A 19,349-nucleotide genomic window follows, 5' to 3' on the forward strand; every position below is an offset into this window, starting at 1 on the left:
ATTCTGTGTCCAAACTCATAATTCAAATGTAAAAAGATTAATCTTAACATCATACAGGTGAACAGGGTTAAAATATGCAGAGGCTTTTTCTGAAGACCAGTAACTGGCATGGGACAAACAAGAAACCTTTAAACAATTATTGCAAAACAATGAAACTAATATTGTACAGGTAACATTGTGCAATACTAAAAATCAGGTAACCTTTTGAACTGTAATAACAATGTTATGTTTAGTGTTGGGTTACTAGTTACTAATTACATCTTCAATCATGTAATTAAATTATTGTACAAAGTACTCGGTCCAAAAAGTATTGAATTACCTATTTAGTAAATCATAAGAAGCTTGAAACGGCTCTAATAAATCATATAAAAGTACATAATTATTCTGGTCACAATTTTTAAGTTCCAATTATCACTGTTAACTAACTATTAACTACTTTTGCCTCAATATACTCCTAATTACTGTTTATTATACCACGGGTCTGTTGAATGCTGTATTCTGATTGGTTGAGAAATGTTCCATGGGTATGCATTATTTTTCCATAACTGCACACCTAACTTGTCAAATGTCCTAAAAATAGGCACAAGAGCAGTGTTTGTGGTCACCGTGGTATAAGCTGATTAATTGACTCGGTGTAACAGCACAATCCCACCTTGGGTGTGCATTATTTTCTTATAATTCAGTGGCCCGTCGTCAATTATTCCTTACTTAATGATTAGTAATGTAGTTTTTAGGTTTAATGTATTGGTTGGAATTGGGTAGGATTAAAGATGTAGAATAACATTTTGCAGAATCAGGAAACAGCCAATATCAAGCAAACATTAATCCATGTGTTCATTTTTACACTGCTAAGGGACAACAGTGGAAACAGACTATTAAGACTGCAGTATTATGTGTTTGTGAAAAAGAATGAGGATTCTCCTATTTGTCTCTTCCCTTTTCCACACAATACGTTTACACTGAATCTCTGGGTGGTGCACATGCATTGCTGACCCATGCTTAGATTTCACATTTGCTTGCATTAATATTTCAAAAGACAATAGTGTCACAACTCAATGAGAGAAAAATATGCTCAAGACACACTGAACAACTTAGTAAGTATTCATTATAAATTTAATTTACAATTAACAATCAATCTCACCTTTTGTGAAAAATACCCAATATAAACTTAAAAAATATACTCATTACAAGTTATAAAACACATGATGATGAACAATCAAACATAACAAGACCAAAATGAACTTCAACTAGAAACAGAGCTGAAATTCAACTGTGCAAAACTATAAAGCATTTGTTAAACAGATGACAGCTTAATGCTCGTAGCTGGTGTCTGACTTTCAATCTGCTAAATTTACAGTGGCTGTCCTCCCCCTTGTTCTCTTCTGCTGACTGGCATTGACCCCTGTATGTATATGTTTCGAAGAGGGTGTAATGACCGGCTGACTCGCCGGTTTTAAGGAAGATGATGATCTAAGGGAGGTTCTAGCAGGGCTCTTGTTTCTGGGAGATGTCCTACATTCTGCAGATATGTGGGGGTTGACTTTGTGTTGTAGAGTGGCCTGTGATTTTACTTTGGACTGTGGCTTGGTGGACTTCCTCTTGGTCCCGTAGGTGGGGGGTGATGGTCTCTTGGCTGGAGTTAGAGATCCAGCCTTACGTGAGCTACGTCTGATTGGCGTTTGGTCAAGTGCTCCCTGTTTACGATGTTCCTTTTGTTCAGATCCGTCAGCTTTAGAGGAACTGCCTGTGCAAGAGCGAGGAACTGCTTTGGGAGATTCATCCATGTGGGAGGCAGATGGCGTGAGGTGTCCCTTGAGGAAGCAACTGCTACTTGAGATAGAGGAGTGGGGGAACAAGGCTCTTTGACTGCTAGACAAAGATGAACCAGGTTCTGAAGGGCCAACGCTCTCTAGACAAGAGCCTGAGGTGGAGGTACATAACTCAACCATGCTGCTCCTACCCCGACCCTTCCGAGAAGTCCCTGATGTTTGCCCCTGCTCCAGACCCTGTCTCTCTTTGTTAATATCTGGGCTAAGGCTACGGAATAACTGTCGGACGTGTGAAAGTGTTTTGGAATTAGGGAGTGAAGACATTCCTTTGGGTGGGGTCTTCAATATCCTGTTGGTCAAGGGGTCGTAGAACTTCAAAGGTGTCTTTTTGTACTTGTACTTCAGGCCAAAGTCACTATCACTTGACTTTCGCTTCCTCCCTACTTTCTTAATTGGGGTGGGCTTGGATATTCCCTGCCCCCCATCTGGAGAAGAAAGTACATAGACCACCGTTTTGGGCTGGAGAGGACTCATTATCTTACAGTAGGAAGCAGGAAGTTTTAATGCACACAGTCTGGTCTTCATGTCAGGCGTTCTTTCGGGGATGGGGCATTGCTCTTGGCTGTTTGGTGAGAGGACTGTCTCTTGTGTTGATTTTGGACGCACTACAGGACAGCTTAAGGGGATGGTCTGTGTACCATGGCTGACCTTTACGACTTGGCAACGTGATGCTAGTCTGAACACTTTTCGCCTTGCTCTCTTAAACAAAACAACTGGATGTTCTGGGTCTTCATCATTGGGTTCCATTAGAGGCAAGACATCTACAGGCTCCCATTCAGCAGTATCTGCCTTTTGTTTTTTGTCTTGTTTCTTGTTTTTTCTTCTTTTCATACTATGCTTTCCAAACCTAGCTAAGGAGTCACTTTCGAAATAACAGCGAAACTGACCTTGTTGGAACTCTTTCACTATGGAGTCTATTTTCATGTCATCTTCACACATTACCTGCGTCCATGTTTTTCCAATAAAAGATTGTGGTATGTGGGGAAGATCAGGAAAAACCTCCTCAGCAGCACTCTCATTTTTCGCTTCAGGCCCTGTGTCCATTACAACAGTGTTTAGGGCTGTGTCTAGCTGAGTCTGGTATTCTTGGTCCTCAAGGTTTATATGCACTTTCAGTAGTTCTGCTAAATTTTTCGCCTCTTCTTTAGCTTTCCCCAAAGCCGTCTCTATTGCGTTTTCCCATTCTTCACTACCTTTGGATTCACTCATAGACTGAGGACTTAGAAAGAAGCTGTCATCATCCTCTTGCTGGTCGCAGACCTTGGGACTGCACCCATAACAATGCCTTTCGATAACCTCCTCTATCACATCTCGTATCTGGTCAGATAGATGACTGAATGTTTGTTCCCTGTGAAGGCCTTTCCAAGGAGGCACTGCTGAAATCAACTGAGTGGATTCCTCAGCCACTGACTTAAAGGTTGCAGGCTGGTCCTTTGAGGAAAAGCACTTTGAAGTACGTGAAGCTTGGGATGGTATAACGGAGTCACTTCCCTCTTTTTTTCTATTAGTTTTCCTGTGTGCTTTCCTGTGTTTAACCACTTCAGCCTTGGTGACTGGTGGATCCTCTGAAGCACAGGGATGTCCAGAGGGGTGTGTCTGTGAGCCTTGTTTCTGAAATGGTAGTGTCATTTGTGATTTATGTGGCTGGTCATTGGCAGAGCTGCCAATAGTCCTATGCATAAAACCTTGTGTAGGTGAACACGTTTCAGGTGGAAGTGGTTCAGGTGCCATTTTTCTTATTTGGTAAGTGGTTTGTATGTGTGTGGTTGCAGTAAGGTCTGCTACTTCTGGAGTAGAGGCTGCAATTTGCATTCGGCAGGAATCTTCATCAGAGGTTGGCATCTCCTCACGTGTCCCAACAGAGGCCCCGTCATCATCTGAACCACAGTACACCTCTGAAAGCTTCTCCTTTGGAAAAGGTGGTGTTGATAGAGAAGGCAGATCAGCATGGGTAGGCCTACAAAGACAAAGGGGTGTAAATTATAAGACCCCTTTTTATTTTAACTATTACAAAAGGGTTCTCATCTTATCTTAAATCAAGACTTTTCCTACACTGAAAATTTCCAGCAGCCACCCAACCAGATGGTCAAACTCATCAATTACCAATTGAAAAGATAGGCTAAATTACTTCTCCTCTCCAATTTCCCGTTACTGCATGTGAAACGTGCTGAAGTAAGAACACAAACGGTGCGAACACAAACTATTGCAAATAGTTTATTCACAAATTGGGTGAGTATTTAAAGGGGTCATGACATTAGGAATAAATTTTGCCTTGATCAATGTCCTTGGTATCCTATAAACATCCTGCAAGTTTCATAGCTTAAACGCCCTCCTTATCAATAACGTAAGAATTTATGTAATCGTTCTACGGAAAAAACTAATGAAAATGGCTGGATTAGTGACGTACATATAGACAGATTAATTTTCATATGACCTGCCTGCTCCAGGTCTGTAGCCTCCCCCTTTTCTGCCCAAGAGAAAGACACAAAACATCATCGTATCGTTGGCTCCGCCCACTGGCGTTCAGTGACTGAACTTCAGTCAGAGCAGCAACTCAAATGGATCTGATGGAGCAGTTGTTTACAATCATGATAAGAATGAAATGTTAAACGGGTAAGATTGCGATGTCAGACAAATATGTGCTGTGGAAAATGAGCATCTTTGCAGAGCTTCGGAGGGAAAAGAGAAATGGATTGTTTATTTTTTATTGGATGTACTGTCATATCAGCGCTGACCTATGTGCCTACTGTTATGGACTAAACAAGAATCCAGCAAACTGTAAGTTAAGCATTTCATTTAATACTATTTTGCAACTATTTTCAAGTGCAAATCCCTGATATGTAGACATCTACACAAAATTACAGTTTTAAAAATATATATTTTAATAAGAATTCATGCAGAGGTAATCTGTTATGTCTTAAGTAAATGTTTAATTAACTGCTGAGGAAAATACTGGCAATATTTGAAAACCAAATATTGCCACCCACTGGCAATATTTGAAAAAAGCAAGAAAAGTGGGCAGATCCCAACGGAGATAGAGGGGTCGAACTGAGTGTGTGGTGAGATCGTAACAAGGGCGTGGTGAGCTTGAACCTGCTTACGTCACAAGGTATTTTTGGACCCAACATCCAATAGGAAAATTCAACTGCAGTAGCCACCGTTCAACCTGAAGAGGGCAGCACTGAGACGTTTTTACACCGTATATTGTAGTATTGAAACACTTTATATCCAAATGTCAAAAAACTTACTAAAATCAATAAACAGCACTAAAGCATCATTCTTACAGATCATTAACTAAAAAAAGTTGGTTTAGGGTTTAGTTACTCTTTAATCGCAGTAGGATGTTTACATGACTGGAGCTAACCGCTTCACTGTTTACATGCAGTTTTAATTTTCTGATTATTCGCTAATGATATAGCCCAATGCAGAGCACAAATTATGAACTCACATATACTGTCCACGGTTTTAATTTACTTATGTTAAATTACAAACACTCGAACCGGAGATCTACTTGCTGTGAGGCAACAGTGCTACCCACTCCCACCCCAAGTTCTCTGTTTAAAAAAGTAAAAACGTTGCCGTGTTTCTACACACTAGCTGAAACAAGATATCTGTGTTCGCTAGTATTTTATTTATGCTTACTTTAATGGTAAAAACTTCTTTCATTGTGCTTGTGAGATTGTTTGGCTGTCTGTGACATGAATAGACACACAATGTGCTTAAAAAGACTGTATGTGTAGTGAAACTGCTAGTAGCCTCAATCATAGAAGTGGGCAGGGCATCAAGCCAGGTCGAACGCTCTTAAAGGGGAAACACACAAATCAAACTGTTTCAATCAGAGGATGAAAAACAGGGTGGAAAATTGTTATAAATTACTTAAAATTGCTATAAATTACGGCAAAAAAATTTTTGCACAAAAAAATAACTTTAATATTGTAAGAACATAATATAATAATAAATGAAACATGTCATGACCCCTTTAATTTGATAAACAAACTGTTCTACCTCTGCCTTCTCTTTAATTAGACAATGTCATCAAGCAAGTGTTGTAGGATACACTGGAAAATTCCCACACAAGTATTATAGTTAACAGTCAGTGTGTGCAATGTTGGTTTTGTGTCTTGTGATAAAATACTGTAAGATAACTGACACTCATGATGACAAGACACTCCAATTTGAAGTTATTAACATGCAGTCATACAGACTCAAACAGATTCATTGTTATTAAAATAGACATATAATAAAGTTTTATTAAAATAAACATATAACACAATTAATATATAAAAAATATCAAAGGTTAGTAAATACATGTATGGGTAAGAAAAATATAAATGAAATACAACACAAATGTAAGTGCTGCACTCTTTCAGTCACAATTTTAAATAATTAATAATTTAATTTGGCTTCAGTTTAGTTAAATAAGTAAAAAATATGAATCACTTTCTCACTCACCAAAATGTTTTGCTACAGACAAGATTTATTAACTTTTATTATAGATTAGGGCTGCATAACGATTAATCATGATTAATCGTTTGCAGAATAAACGTTTTTGTTTACATCATGTATGTTTGTGTACTCTGTGTATAATAATTATGTATAAACACACACGCACACACGCACACACGCACACACACACACACACACACACACAAACACAAACACAAACACACACACACACACACACACACACACACACACACACACACACACACACACACACACACACACACACACACACACACACACACACACACACACACACACACACACACACACACACACACACACACACACACACACACACACACACGCATGTATATCTTTAAGATATTTTTACATGTGTATATACATTTGTACATTTTATATTATATATAAAAACTTAATATAAAATATAGTTTTTTCTTCAAGTTATACATGCATGTGTGTGTATTTATATATACATAATTATTATACACAGAGCACACAAACATATATGATGTAAACAAAAACTTTTATTCTGCAAACGATTAATTGCGATTAATCGTTATGCAGCCCTAATTTGTATGTGCTTTTTTGGAGCTTCAGCATGCTGGGTTATACAGTATACATTGCCAAAATCTTTTATATTAATTTTTATGAAATTATTTTTATATAAAAATGTGTGTTCAGCTAAACTAAGGAAGGACGATGGCATAAGGTTGAATAAATGTAATCCTTTTTTTAGATTTCATTATTATGGGAAATTAAATTTCCTCAACAGGGGGTCCAATCAATATTACTGCCACACCCAGAGAGAGGCAGTCTAGTGTACCAACTCTCTTCTTTAACATTTATGTAAAGGATGGCTGTAATCGGCTATTGAGATGCTGTGTTAAGACTATTAATAACTACTCATATATGATATGACATAAGTATGCATTTAGATATTTAACTATTTAATCAACTTTGCATGTGTGGATGAACATGTACATAAGCTACTAAACTAATATGTTGGGAATAAGTGCCAATGTGTTAGTCGACCAGGCAAACCAAGAGAAACTGGATATACGATGCACGTGTAAATCTAGACATACCGTGTGTCACTGTAGTGATGGGGATGATGCTGAAGAACATCTTGGAGGAATCTTTCCAACAAACTCCCAGAGGATACATTAGTGCGAGCAGCGCGCACCACTTCTCTGTGTTGAGCACTCAAGATGTGCTACAGAAACAAACACTTACTCAATAACCTTAAAATAATAACAGAATGCCATAATAGTAATTATGAACATTTTACAATTTCAAAGCCTCAAACTATTAATATAAGTTGAACGCACATGTGAGCAACAATTAAAGGTGGAAAATAATGACTGACAGTTACAGTATGCACCTGTTCAACGCTGTTGTACGGAACTTGACAACAGGTGCAGTAACCCTGTCTTTGAGAATTGGAAGGACCAGCAATAGGCTCTTCCCCTCTGCTTGTCCTTTAGGTAAAAAAAAGAAACAGATTATATAGATGTAATATTACAAAACAACAGCAGGTCTTTGATTTAATTACTATGACTTCACATAATGGAATGGCTTTTGGATTCTTGCAAATGCTGGATTTATTAACAGTTTGAAAATATGGTGAGTTATGTTTGACATGAATACTCACCTGCCTGACATGTCAGCCGGACGTCTCTCCACACCTACAAACCATAAAACATTCATGTGTGTCTTCTAATGCAATACATGGGTGATTATATAATTTTGTCAGCTTTTTTAAAATGGTTACATTGTATCAATGCACCTGCAATTATATAATCACCTACATGGCTTTTGCAATTATACAAAATATTAAATTTTGATTGTGTGAGATTAAAGTTTTACCTTTGGCAAAGGACTTAGGTCCCTCCTCCAAGGGCATGGTAATGTCTATAAACAATCACAAAAATACCCATTAGGGATAATGACAGCATATTGCATTGCAACAGTATGAATGTTTAGCAAATTTATTCATTATATACAATTTTTTTATTATGTTTCTTCTGTAAAATGCTAAAACTCTAATAATAACCACTTCACAAAGTAAATTAAATATATAAACTCACCTACATGGAGGAGAGAATAGTTTAGAAATGTTCGCGAGTCACATCACCATCATGTGTTAAGCCACGTGTAGTAAGTTACAAATAGCATCTAAAGATACAGAGCACATTACCATGAATTAGAAAACAACATTTTAGCACATTTTATTATTCAGTATGAAATGTATGTTACATTAAAAGAGTTTATATAAATTAATAAAACTCGAATAAATCGTCTATTTCTTAAAAACAACACTTTATAATGTCTACTGACAACTTAAGGACGGTGGGTATTCTAAATCATCTACAGAATATAGATATTTCCCACAATAAACATTTGCGTTGCACTTTATTTGCCAGCTTTTAATAACTTAAAAGCTCCGATCTAACACCGGCCTGCATACATAAATAATGCAAATAAAATAGCGCGCCAGATCATCACAACATTAAACCACATACACCTAAAAATTAAACCCCTTCGAAAGGTTTAACAATTTATTCTGACCCTGTTAAATCACACAAACTGTGCGGTACGAGCTAGCAAACTATGATGCTAGCTCGCGTAGCAAGCTAGTCATACGTAAGTTAGCATGACAACGTGGACGAGGTGACAACGTGATGGCGACATGGTAAATAATCAGTTGAATGTAGTTTACAAATTATATGCATCCATTTATGCTGTGGCCTTTACCACGCTTTCACCTGATTCTGATCGTAGATGTTATTCCACTTAGATCCCATCGGTATCCGTATTTTGCAAAGGGTCTGTCAGTGCAGTGACGTAAGGGTAAAGCGCGGGAATCCGCCCACTCATACAAGTTTGAGGCGGATTGAAATCAAATGCATCACTAACTTAATCAGTCCAAATATCATTGATGAAACATTAAAAATGTTGTACCTGATTAAAAAAAACTGTTAATGTCCTGAGAAAAAAAAATCTAACCTAATTTCTATGGCAATATGTGTAAAAACATTTTATAGAAAGTTTTTGGTAACGTGGCCTTCAAAAACCACAGGGCAAAGGTTCAGGACTTTTGTTTTGATAAATTAACACGGTTTTCAAAGATTTAGTTTCTTATTGGTCAGATAGGTTGGAGTCAAACAACAGGCATACATACAGTGCTATGCATCATTTTATTATTTTTTAAAACAAAACATAGCCAAAAAACAAGTCAATTTGAAGTGCCTTTATTTATTTAATGCTTTTCGCTGTGGGGTCTCAAATCTTGTTGAAGGCTGCCACATCCATGGACTGTACAAAGTCCTCAAAGGCTGTGATCAGTTCTTCCAGCTGATCTGTTCCAACTTTGTCATCTTCCACCACACACGCAATCTGCAGCTTCTTGATGCCATAACCAACAGGCAACAGTTTAGCTGTACAAGAAAAAAAAAGCAAGCATGACACGTAGTTTTAGGGTTCAAATGCAGCACACAATATTTCCGCTAAAGTGAAACATTAGGAATGTGCTGGGTGTGTAATTATACTTACATTGTCCCCATACAAGACCATCCAACTGAATGCTGCGGACGCACTCCTCCAGCTTGGCCATATCGGTTTCATCATCCCAAGGTTTGACGTCCAGCAAAATGGAAGACTTTGCGATGAGTGCAGGCTCTGTTCAGACATTAAAAAACATAAGTCAACTGATCCCACACAAAATCCAATAACTACAATTAAATGACTAGTTAATGTCAGGTTTAAAAAAAGTGTCAATCACATGACTCAGCCGAAAGATGGTGATAAGATCATCATTAAACTAGCCATGACTTCGTATTAAGAAATAACAACGTAAACAAAACATACTTTTGGACTTCTTTGCGTTGTAAGCCGCAAGTCTCTCCTCCTTGATCCTTGTGGTTTCCTCATCCTGTAATGCAAGACATTACGGATCAGATGTGCACACAAACAGCAATTCACTGGACATTACTCTACAAACTGGTTTTCAGCAACAAAAGGTGTCCATCACGAGATCAGCCGAAAGATGGTGAAAAGAATCATCATGTGACCAGTTAGGACAGTTCTGCCTAAACTCCGAGACGAGTTTATATTTACCTCTTCCTCATCTGAACCAAAGAGATCAATGTCGTCATCATCTTCATCAGCTGTCGCAGGTGCTGCTGCAGTTGTGTCCTCAACGCCTGCAGGGCCATACTGACCGAGAGGTTTCTTCACACCTGGAAGGCTGAAAGTAGTAATAAAAAGTTAATCCATGTACTGCATGAATATACAAGTCATTGACTAAAATCTCCCAACCATATCAGGTTATAAAAGATTATGCATCAGTTTTCAGCCGAAAGATGGTGTTATAATATTCATCATATATTGGGAAACCTCCTGTAATGCATTTAGTAGTACAATCAAGCTTTAGGTTACCTGCCCTTCTCTTTCTGGTAAGACTTGATGTGGTTGTACCATCTCAGGGCATGGCAGAGGTTAGCTGCTGGAGCACCAGACAGGGCATCAAACACAGCAATATCCGCCTGAGAGGGTACATACCTGGAAAGGTAGTGTTTGGTTGGTATACATTTTACATGATTAAATGTAAATGCATTAACCTATAAGCAAAACAATTATATAGTGATTAACTAAAACACATATTTAATTTATATCAAATAAACATTAACTATGATATTTTAAGTTTATGGTGCAGTAAGACTAACTGTACGTCACAATTATACGAAAAAACCAACATATCGAGTGCATAGGACATATTGGAATAACACGTACAATAACTCACCCCTCGATGTAACTTTTGTCTGCCAGAAAGTCATTCAGAACTTTGAGGCCAGCAGGAGTTTTCAGATCACCAAAACCCATTGTTAGAAGTTACCGGTGAGACCTCGTGCGCAGACGTGGAGCCCCGAGCTTGGAGGAAGAGCGAAGGAACGAGAAAAGAACGAGAGACCGTCTTTATACCTCTGACGCCACGACTCCTCCCATTGTTACTTACTTTACGCAAAAAACATAAAAACAGGGCATTATGGACGAATATTAGATGCATAGTAAATGTAAGTATTTTAGGTAAAACAGATCTGAAGATTTTAATTATTTAAAAAGAAACGTATAACTATCATAAAACAATTTGAATGACTTTTAAGATGAAATGCGAAAGGGAAATGACCTTGTTTCGAGCGGAAATGACGAAGGAGTTGACGTCAAAGGTCAAAACTAAATATTACAAATCTTTTAATTAATGTATTTTTTTATATGTTTACATTAATCAAAACACAATATTAACAGGTTTGTTTTTTTCAGAGTTATTTTATTAAAGCAAATTGGTCATTTTTCCGGGTTAATGCAAAATCGGCAATTTCCGTAAGCTTCTCCGAAATTAGCCGAAGAGACATTTGTATCTGAATCCACGGCAGTAACGCTGTTCTGGTCTAGAAGGCCAAATAGCGTCAAGGTAAGAGTAAACGTTTGCATTTTGTCTAGAATATAATGTAATTACATTTCGTTTCTGGGCGACAACATTGTGGATAGCCACTGGAATGATAATTGTACGTAAAAATAGATATACAACAGTAACGTTCTCCCTGCCCTTGACCATACAGCTACTGTGCTGTTGGGTGCTAGCCTGCTAACCAATGTATGTATGTATAACTGGAAATGTCAACAGCATGAGAGTTACACTGAAGTGTTTAAAAAAGGTTTTGCATACGTTTTTATTTCTAATGTGTTCATTTAAAAATATTAGTGCTTTATGCCTGCGTGAGGGTACAGCATACAGCCATATTGCTATAAAGTTGTAGATTTTGTAACCATTGCAACATGACTTATACTGTTTGTCCTGTACATTGTACAGTGGTTTTAATAATATATTATTGTCTGCATACCTGAGGGTCTTATCATTATTAAGACTATTTTGTGATAATATTTCAAAATTTTCTCATGACTTTTCAATACACTGTGGCATAATAATTCATTGTTGACTGAGAGAGTATGCATAGTATACATAGAAAGTAACGTTGGTGGAAACATGTTAGGTGTGCTTCTGATCACCTGGCATTTTCTTCAACAGCGACATGTTTCGTTTGCCAGCAGTAAGTCGGGCACTGGCTGGGGCAGCCCATTGCAAGGGCTCCATCGCCACCACCAACAATGGTAATTACTCCATCCATTCTTTTTTGTTTTTTCAAATAAAAGTGTAACACTTTTCCTGGTACCAAGCAACTTTAACCTTATGTGCAAGAATAGGTAAATGCAGTATTTTAGATTCAGCCTTCCATAAATCATTACATTTTTGGATTTTACAACAGTGCGGACATCAATTCGCGCCTCAAGCAATTTGGTTGAGGTATTTGTAGATGGAAAGCCCGTCATGGTGGAACCAGGGACCACTGTTCTACAGGTGATTTTGCACATTTTTTTTTTTTAAATTGATCCAAAAAGTAAAACTGATTAGCTCTTACTAACTGCTAGTTGATCATAATAGTTCTTAAGACACAGTTTTTATGCAACTGACCCAAGATTGCATACGGTATGTTGACGAATGCATTTTGTGTCTTAAGGCTTGCGAGAAAGTTGGGGTGCAGATTCCACGTTTCTGCTATCATGATCGTCTGTCGGTAGCCGGTAACTGCCGCATGTGCCTGGTAGAAATTGAGAAAGCGCCAAAGGTAAAGCGCATTGTTGATGGTTGCATGCATTTGTGATAAAATATTTGTTAAAAATTATTGTTAATATCTTCTGTTTGTCATTGACAGCCTGTGGCAGCATGTGCAATGCCTGTCATGAAAGGCTGGAACATTTTGACCAACTCAGAGAAGACACGCAAGGCCAGGTAACTCTTCACAAATGCTGCTTGTTTTTGTCACGCTTTAAAGATATGAAGGCTCATATACTGGCCATTTTTGTCTCAAATAGAGAGGGAGTCATGGAGTTTCTCCTTGCCAACCACCCTCTTGATTGTCCAATCTGTGATCAAGGAGGAGAATGTGATCTGCAGGTAAGAAAAGACTCAATTACAGGTATATAAGGGGGCTGGACTGTCAACTAAAGTACTAAGGTCACGATTCGATTCTTGATTTTTACAGAACAGGTTGCCATGCCATTTTTAGACTAGAATTTTATGAAATATAATATCTGACCTTGAACCTCAATCAGACGCGTGCATGCTCTGATTGAGTTCAGCTGAAGGTGGAAGGCACGTGTTGTTGTTTTTTTCCCATGTAAAGGGTAAAGATCAGCTCGCGTGGGGCATCTCCTGCATTTTCAGTTAAAGCTGACAATGTCCAGCAACATTATAGCTCTGTTTGGTTTCACACTGCGGTTTAGTACCACTTCAAAGTGGAAGGGATTATAGAGTTTTCGTTATAGTTGTGACGCCTCTACTGCTGTGACATCATCATAAACGTAATACAAACAAACACAGGAGCATATTGATGAATAGTGTTTTTAATTCTTGGCATGTGGATGTACTATTCTTGGTAGTGACGATTCTCTCTGACCAATCAGTGATCACCAGCGTTTACATGTCACATTTTAGTATTGAATTTGGTACTGCTCGCTTGGAACCTCAGCTGAGGTTCTAGGTACCATACACAGTGGAAAACCCCCAAAAGTGCGCCATACTGAGCTGTACTATGCAGTGGAAAAGCGCCAATTGCTATCGGGCAGGTGGTACGCCTACTAGCAAAACAACAATACCGCTGCTACCTAGTAGACCAATAAAATCATAGTTTCTTTTCAACCACTTCCTTGTGTGATCCGGGTTTGTAGGACCAGTCCATGATGTTTGGCACAGACAGAAGTCGTTTCACAGAGGGGAAGCGAGCAGTAGAGGATAAGAACATCGGCCCACTTATCAAAACAATCATGACCCGCTGCATACAGTGCACACGTTGTGTACGGTGGGTAAATCTCTTGTTCTTCAGGCTACATAATACACACATTTAGCACTCAGTCAGTGCCCTAAACAAAACGTATGCATTGTAATTTTACAGTTTTGCTAGCGAGGTTGCTGGCGTTGAGGATCTGGGAACTACAGGACGCGGTAATGACTTGCAGATCGGTACCTACGTGGAGAAGATGTTCATGTCCGAGTTGTCTGGTAATGTGATTGACTTGTGTCCTGTTGGAGCGCTGACATCCAAACCATACGCCTTCACCGCAAGACCCTGGGAGACAAGGTACAGTCCTGAGAGATTTGCTGACATTTAAGTTGTCTTTTTATAAAGGTTGACTTGGTGACTGTGTGTATTTGCATTCTTTTTATGAACATTCTTTGTCTTGCGTGTGCAGGAAGACTGAGACCATTGATGTGTTGGATGCTGTGGGCTCCAATATTGTTGTGAGCACCAGAGGTGGTGAGGTTATGAGAATTCTACCTCGTCTTAATGAGGACGTTAATGAGGAATGGATATCAGACAAGTCCAGGTAAGAATTTCGAGAGCATATTCTCTCTACCTATAAAGGAGGTTTGTGTACACTTTGAATTTAGTTGTATTATAAAGTTACTTAAAAATGCTTTAGTTCTTTTTTTGGGATATTTAAAACAAAAATCTCACATATTATGCCTTTATGCCGAAAAATGAAGCATGTAGCTCAGTTGTTACTGTACATGTAAAACATACTAATACTTAATGTGCTGCCTTTTCTAAGGTTTGCCTATGATGGGTTGAAGAGGCAGCGTCTAACTCAGCCCATGGTGAAGGATGCCAGCGGGCAGCTGGTTAACACCACCTGGGAGGATGTTCTAACACGTGTGGCTGGAGCTGTAAGTCCCTTTGATATTATCATATAAGACAACAGAACATACAAAACTGTTTTTTTTCAATAAAACCACATTAATCTGCTTCTTGTCATTGTCATATGATAGATTTGATTGAGTCTTGTGTTTGCAGCTCCAGGGAGTTCAGGGTTCTGAAGTGGGGGCCATTGCAGGCGGGATGGTGGATGCAGAGGCACTAGTGGCATTGAAGGATCTGCTGAACAGACTGGACAGCGAAACGCTCTGCACTGAGGAGATCTTCCCGATGGCTGGTGCCGGGTGAGTGTTAAGACTGATTTAAGAATGAAACACCTCTCTGTCTGTCCTGGTCAGTCATAAAACTTCTTCACATTTACATGAATTTAGTTGATTTATTGTTGATGCAGCTTTTCAAGAGGTAGGGTATTACTACCCTAAGTAAACACACAGCAAGTTAACCTAGCATTTTCAAAAAGGGAGCCAAGCTATATCTATGGACCAGAATATCATTAAAGGGATAGTTCACCCAAAAATGAAATCAAGGCCCCATTGACTTTTCATAGTATTATTTTTCCTACTATGGAAGTCAATGGATGCTGCGTTCCAGGCAACCTATAACCCGTAAATCACGACTTTAAAACCACTAGTCACGACTCTGAACTGGGAGTACATCGATCTAGTACGAGTTCACGGGTGGGAAGTCACGGGTTTGACTGCCGTTCCAGTGCACTTTCACAGGTAGAAGGTTGTAAAAACACGGGTTACAGAATGCCTGGAACGGATACTCCCAGTTCAGAGTCGTTAGTCGTGGTTTTGAAGTCGTAATTCACGTGCTCAAAAACCTGCCTGGAACGCAGCAGGAGCCTTGGATCGGTTTGGTTACAAACATTTCTCAAAATATCTTCCTTTGTGTTCATCAGAACAAAGAAATGTATACAGGTTTGTAACAACATGAGAGTGAGTAAATGATGACAGAATTTTTAATTTTTTGGTGAACTATCCCTTTAAGACTTGTAGTGGGTTTATTTGAAATGGGCGTGTAACCAGGAAACTCTGGAACAACTGCTAACCGCTTTGAACTTAGCAATGCCCTGGAAACAACCCACAATACACTAGAATTGTGACAGCTGCTTTAATACAATTAGTGAATAAATGTAATTTTGTTTCTCTGGTCTGCTCTAGAACCGACCTGCGCTCCAATTACCTCCTAAACACCCGTATCGCTGGTATTGAGGAGTGTGACCTTCTGCTTTTGGTTGGAACAAACCCGCGTTATGAGGCTCCTCTTTTTAATGCACGTATACGCAAAAGGTATAACCATTTCACACCATTAAAGTAATACTTTACTTAAATCCCCATAATTTACTCACCCCCATGTCATCTAAGATATTTAGGTATTTCTTTGTTCAGTTCAAAATAATTTAAGGAAATCATTCCAGGATTTTTCTCCATGTAGTGGACTTTACCTCAACAGATTATAGGTTTAATGGAGTTTAAAATCGCAGTTTCAATGCAGCTTCAAAGGGCTCTAAACGATCCCAACTGAGGCCAAGGGTCTTATCAAGTGAAACGATCATCATTTTTGCAAAAAATAAAAGTACGCCAGCGCGACCTAACGTACTTAGTAATCACGTTGAAAGGTGTAATTTTTAAGGTCACGCTGGTGCCTCACACAGCTAGTGCAAAAGTCCACTTTTTTCCTCAAAACTTTATTAAAACTTAATTTCTTCTTGACTAAAAAAAGACATAAACATCTTGGATGGCATGGAGGTGAGTAAATTATCTGATTTTTTTACGGAAGTAAAATATTTCATATTCCTTCACCCCACTGTTTTCTTTTAACTTAATTTGTTTAGTTGGTTGCATAATGAGCTAAAGGTGGCCATGGTGGGTCATAATGTGGACCTGAGCTACTCCTACAACCATCTGGGTGAATCCACACAAGTGCTGGAGGAGGTCGCTGCGGGAACACACCCTTTCTGCAAGGTAACCGTACACGGGAATCTGTCCAAATTTTCACTAAACAGATGCTGATGCTCTTGAATTGAAGGAATTAATAATATGGTTTGTTTTTTATGTTTCAGGTCCTGGCCCAGGCCAAGAAACCTGTAGTCGTAGTGGGCAGTTCTGCTCTCCAGAGAGAGGATGGGGCAGCCATATTTCAGGCCGTGTCCACTATTTCTCAAAATGCTCGGGCCACCAGTGGTGTAGAGGAGGGATGGAAGGTTCTTAATGTATTACACAGGTTAGTTTGTATGTGTACTCTGTTGATGAAGTATCCTTTAAATAAGTGAATTGTAGTGAATCTTAGTGAAAAACATTGTCATATATGCTTATGACCTCAGGGTAGCCAGTCAAGTGGCAGCCTTGGACCTGGGTTATAAGCCTGGTGTTGATGCCATCCGGAAGAACCCTCCAAAAGTCCTGTTTCTGCTGGGAGCTGATGCAGGTTGCATCACCAGAGCAGACCTTCCCAAAAACAGCTTCATAATCTACCAGGGTCAGTGAACACGCTTGCATATTTTGTGTACGTAGATGTAAGTGGTATATTTGGAGGTTAATGGTGTGCTGATGCAGGTCACCATGGAGACGTAGGTGCAACCATGGCTGATGTCATCTTGCCCGGTGCGGCATACACGGAGAAGAATGGCACATACGTCAACACAGAGGGACGCCCCCAGCAGACAAGGGTTGCGGTCACTGCTCCAGGCATTGCACGGGAGGATTGGAAGATTTTGCGTGCCATCTCTGAGGTACATGCTCCGAAAAGTTCTGGAGCGGTATTAAATATCAGTGTTATTATGTACATGTTTGCTAAAGAAAACAAGTAAAGATTTTTACGTTTTGTTGTTTAGGTGGCGGGAGTCACACTTCCCTATGACACATTGGATGAGGTAAGGGAAAGGCTGTCAGAAGTCTCTCCTAACCTAGTGAGGTATGATGATGTAGAAGAAGCCAATTATTTCAAACAGGCCAACGAGCTTTCAACAGTAAGCATTATCTCTCCTTAATTTACTGCATTTGTATTTCTTTTATACCTTCACGACCTTGTTCAATAATGCCAATCTGTTTTACCTAGGCTGTGAAACAATCATTGCTTGCAGCACCTCTTGTCCCTCCTCAGCTTACCGTGAAGGATTTTTATATGACAGGTATACAAGTTTATTTTAGCAGTAACATCCACTTTGCTAGTAGAACATACTGTGCACCCTATGTTATCATTCCATTCATATTCTCTTATCATGTTTTTGTAATCCTTTGAGCTTATCATTTATTGTATTTTTTTGTCTGCCACTATAGACCCTATCAGCAGAGCATCTCAGACGATGGCAAAGTGTGTAAAGGCTGTGACAGAGGGCGCAGCAGCAGTCGATGAGCCCTCCATTTGTTAAAACTGTCAAACACATCACTTTGTCCGTAGCACTGTACACACATTAGTCACGTTTGCATACGTGTACAACCATAGACCTGGATTCAGCATATTTTACTGTATCCCTCTTATTTTACAAATCAGACTTTGCCAGAGCAGTGAAATAATCTTGCTCCTATTTAAATATGCTTTGAAGGGTGTTGTAAAGATTTCGTTCCTGTGCTTTGTCTGATTTGTTTGCAAAGCTCTTATGATGAATAAAAATGTATACTATTGTCACTGTTCACATCTATGGCTTAAATTATTTAAAAAATGACCCCACTGTTTTGTTTTGGCTATTTAAAAAAATTAGTGCAAGGTTGTATGAAATCCTATTAATATATGATTCACTGCAAACTTGTTTAAACTTGCATTCAATGCTTAAAAATGTGTTTGTAAGGAAATAAGTATCTACAGATTTTAAATGACATTTAACAACAAAGTAAAAAATTAGGAGGTTCAAATGGTTTAACACCTTTTTTGGAATCTGTGTACTTTAGGGCCATGCTGACATCACTTAAGGGAATGATAGGGGGCAACCTCAAAAACACTTTGAGATATCTGTACACCACTAACACCTGCTAACCTGTATGCTTTGGTTTATATTACAAAGCTTGTCGTGTTAATAACATTCAATGTAGGGAAATTATAATTCACAGGAATTTTATTCTCACAAGTGTGTTTTTTACTGTGCGTGATGTCATTCCAGGCATGGATGAGACGCGTGAGAGGAGGCTGCCGGACGACTTTGGGGGAGATCCCCTCCAACTTAAAATCAATGTTTATCGCTGTTTAAATAAAACTTTACATTGATATAAACACTCATCCCACTAGACACTTAACTGCTCTTTCTGCATTTTGTGTTTGCAAGCTCTGTCATCCGTTCAAA

At 38.8% G+C, this 19,349-nt stretch overlaps 3 protein-coding genes across 10 annotated transcripts; 1 reads left to right on the plus strand and 2 right to left on the minus strand.

The window, feature by feature from the left end:
• Nucleotides 1-1,095: 1,095 nt before the first annotated feature.
• On the minus strand, nt 1,096-9,297 carry zdbf2 (zinc finger, DBF-type containing 2). Of its 8 annotated transcripts, none has more exons than XM_065240124.2 (7): nt 9,062-9,297; nt 8,388-8,471; nt 8,163-8,207; nt 7,948-7,981; nt 7,678-7,774; nt 7,382-7,509; nt 1,096-3,786 (listed from the first exon to the last, which is right to left on the minus strand). In XM_065240124.2, exons 3-7 carry the CDS (start codon nt 8,197-8,199, stop codon nt 1,338-1,340), a joined length of 2,745 nt encoding a protein of 914 aa, XP_065096196.1. In that variant the 5' UTR covers nt 8,200-8,207; nt 8,388-8,471; nt 9,062-9,297; the 3' UTR covers nt 1,096-1,337. The 8 variants fall into 8 exon arrangements, with proteins under 8 accessions (XP_065096196.1, XP_065096192.1, XP_065096198.1 ...); XM_065240120.2 differs by having other exon boundaries at nt 8,384-8,471; XM_065240126.2 differs by having other exon boundaries at nt 9,051-9,297.
• A 234-nt stretch (nt 9,298-9,531) lies between these two features.
• On the minus strand, nt 9,532-11,256 carry eef1b2 (eukaryotic translation elongation factor 1 beta 2). Its single transcript, XM_065240133.1, has 6 exons — nt 11,098-11,256; nt 10,734-10,856; nt 10,413-10,542; nt 10,164-10,227; nt 9,849-9,974; nt 9,532-9,733 (listed from the first exon to the last, which is right to left on the minus strand). Exons 1-6 carry the CDS (start codon nt 11,175-11,177, stop codon nt 9,579-9,581), a joined length of 678 nt encoding a protein of 225 aa, XP_065096205.1. The 5' UTR covers nt 11,178-11,256; the 3' UTR covers nt 9,532-9,578.
• Nucleotides 11,257-11,627: 371 nt separating this feature from the next.
• Nucleotides 11,628-18,705, plus strand: ndufs1 (NADH:ubiquinone oxidoreductase core subunit S1). The gene is made up of 19 exons (XM_065240132.2): nt 11,628-11,766; nt 12,382-12,464; nt 12,620-12,711; nt 12,872-12,979; nt 13,067-13,143; nt 13,227-13,308; nt 14,082-14,212; nt 14,306-14,491; nt 14,604-14,738; nt 14,964-15,078; nt 15,206-15,351; nt 16,234-16,362; nt 16,908-17,037; nt 17,136-17,296; nt 17,397-17,551; nt 17,629-17,804; nt 17,907-18,041; nt 18,131-18,203; nt 18,352-18,705. The coding sequence occupies exons 2-19, from the start codon at nt 12,386-12,388 to the stop codon at nt 18,441-18,443; spliced, it is 2,202 nt and encodes a 733-aa protein (XP_065096204.1). The 5' UTR covers nt 11,628-11,766; nt 12,382-12,385; the 3' UTR covers nt 18,444-18,705.
• The last annotated feature ends 644 nt before the right edge of the window (nt 18,706-19,349 follow it).

This window comes from Paramisgurnus dabryanus, chromosome 7 (genome assembly GCF_030506205.2).
Source record: "Paramisgurnus dabryanus chromosome 7, PD_genome_1.1, whole genome shotgun sequence".
Taxonomy (NCBI): Eukaryota; Metazoa; Chordata; class Actinopteri; order Cypriniformes; family Cobitidae; genus Paramisgurnus; species Paramisgurnus dabryanus.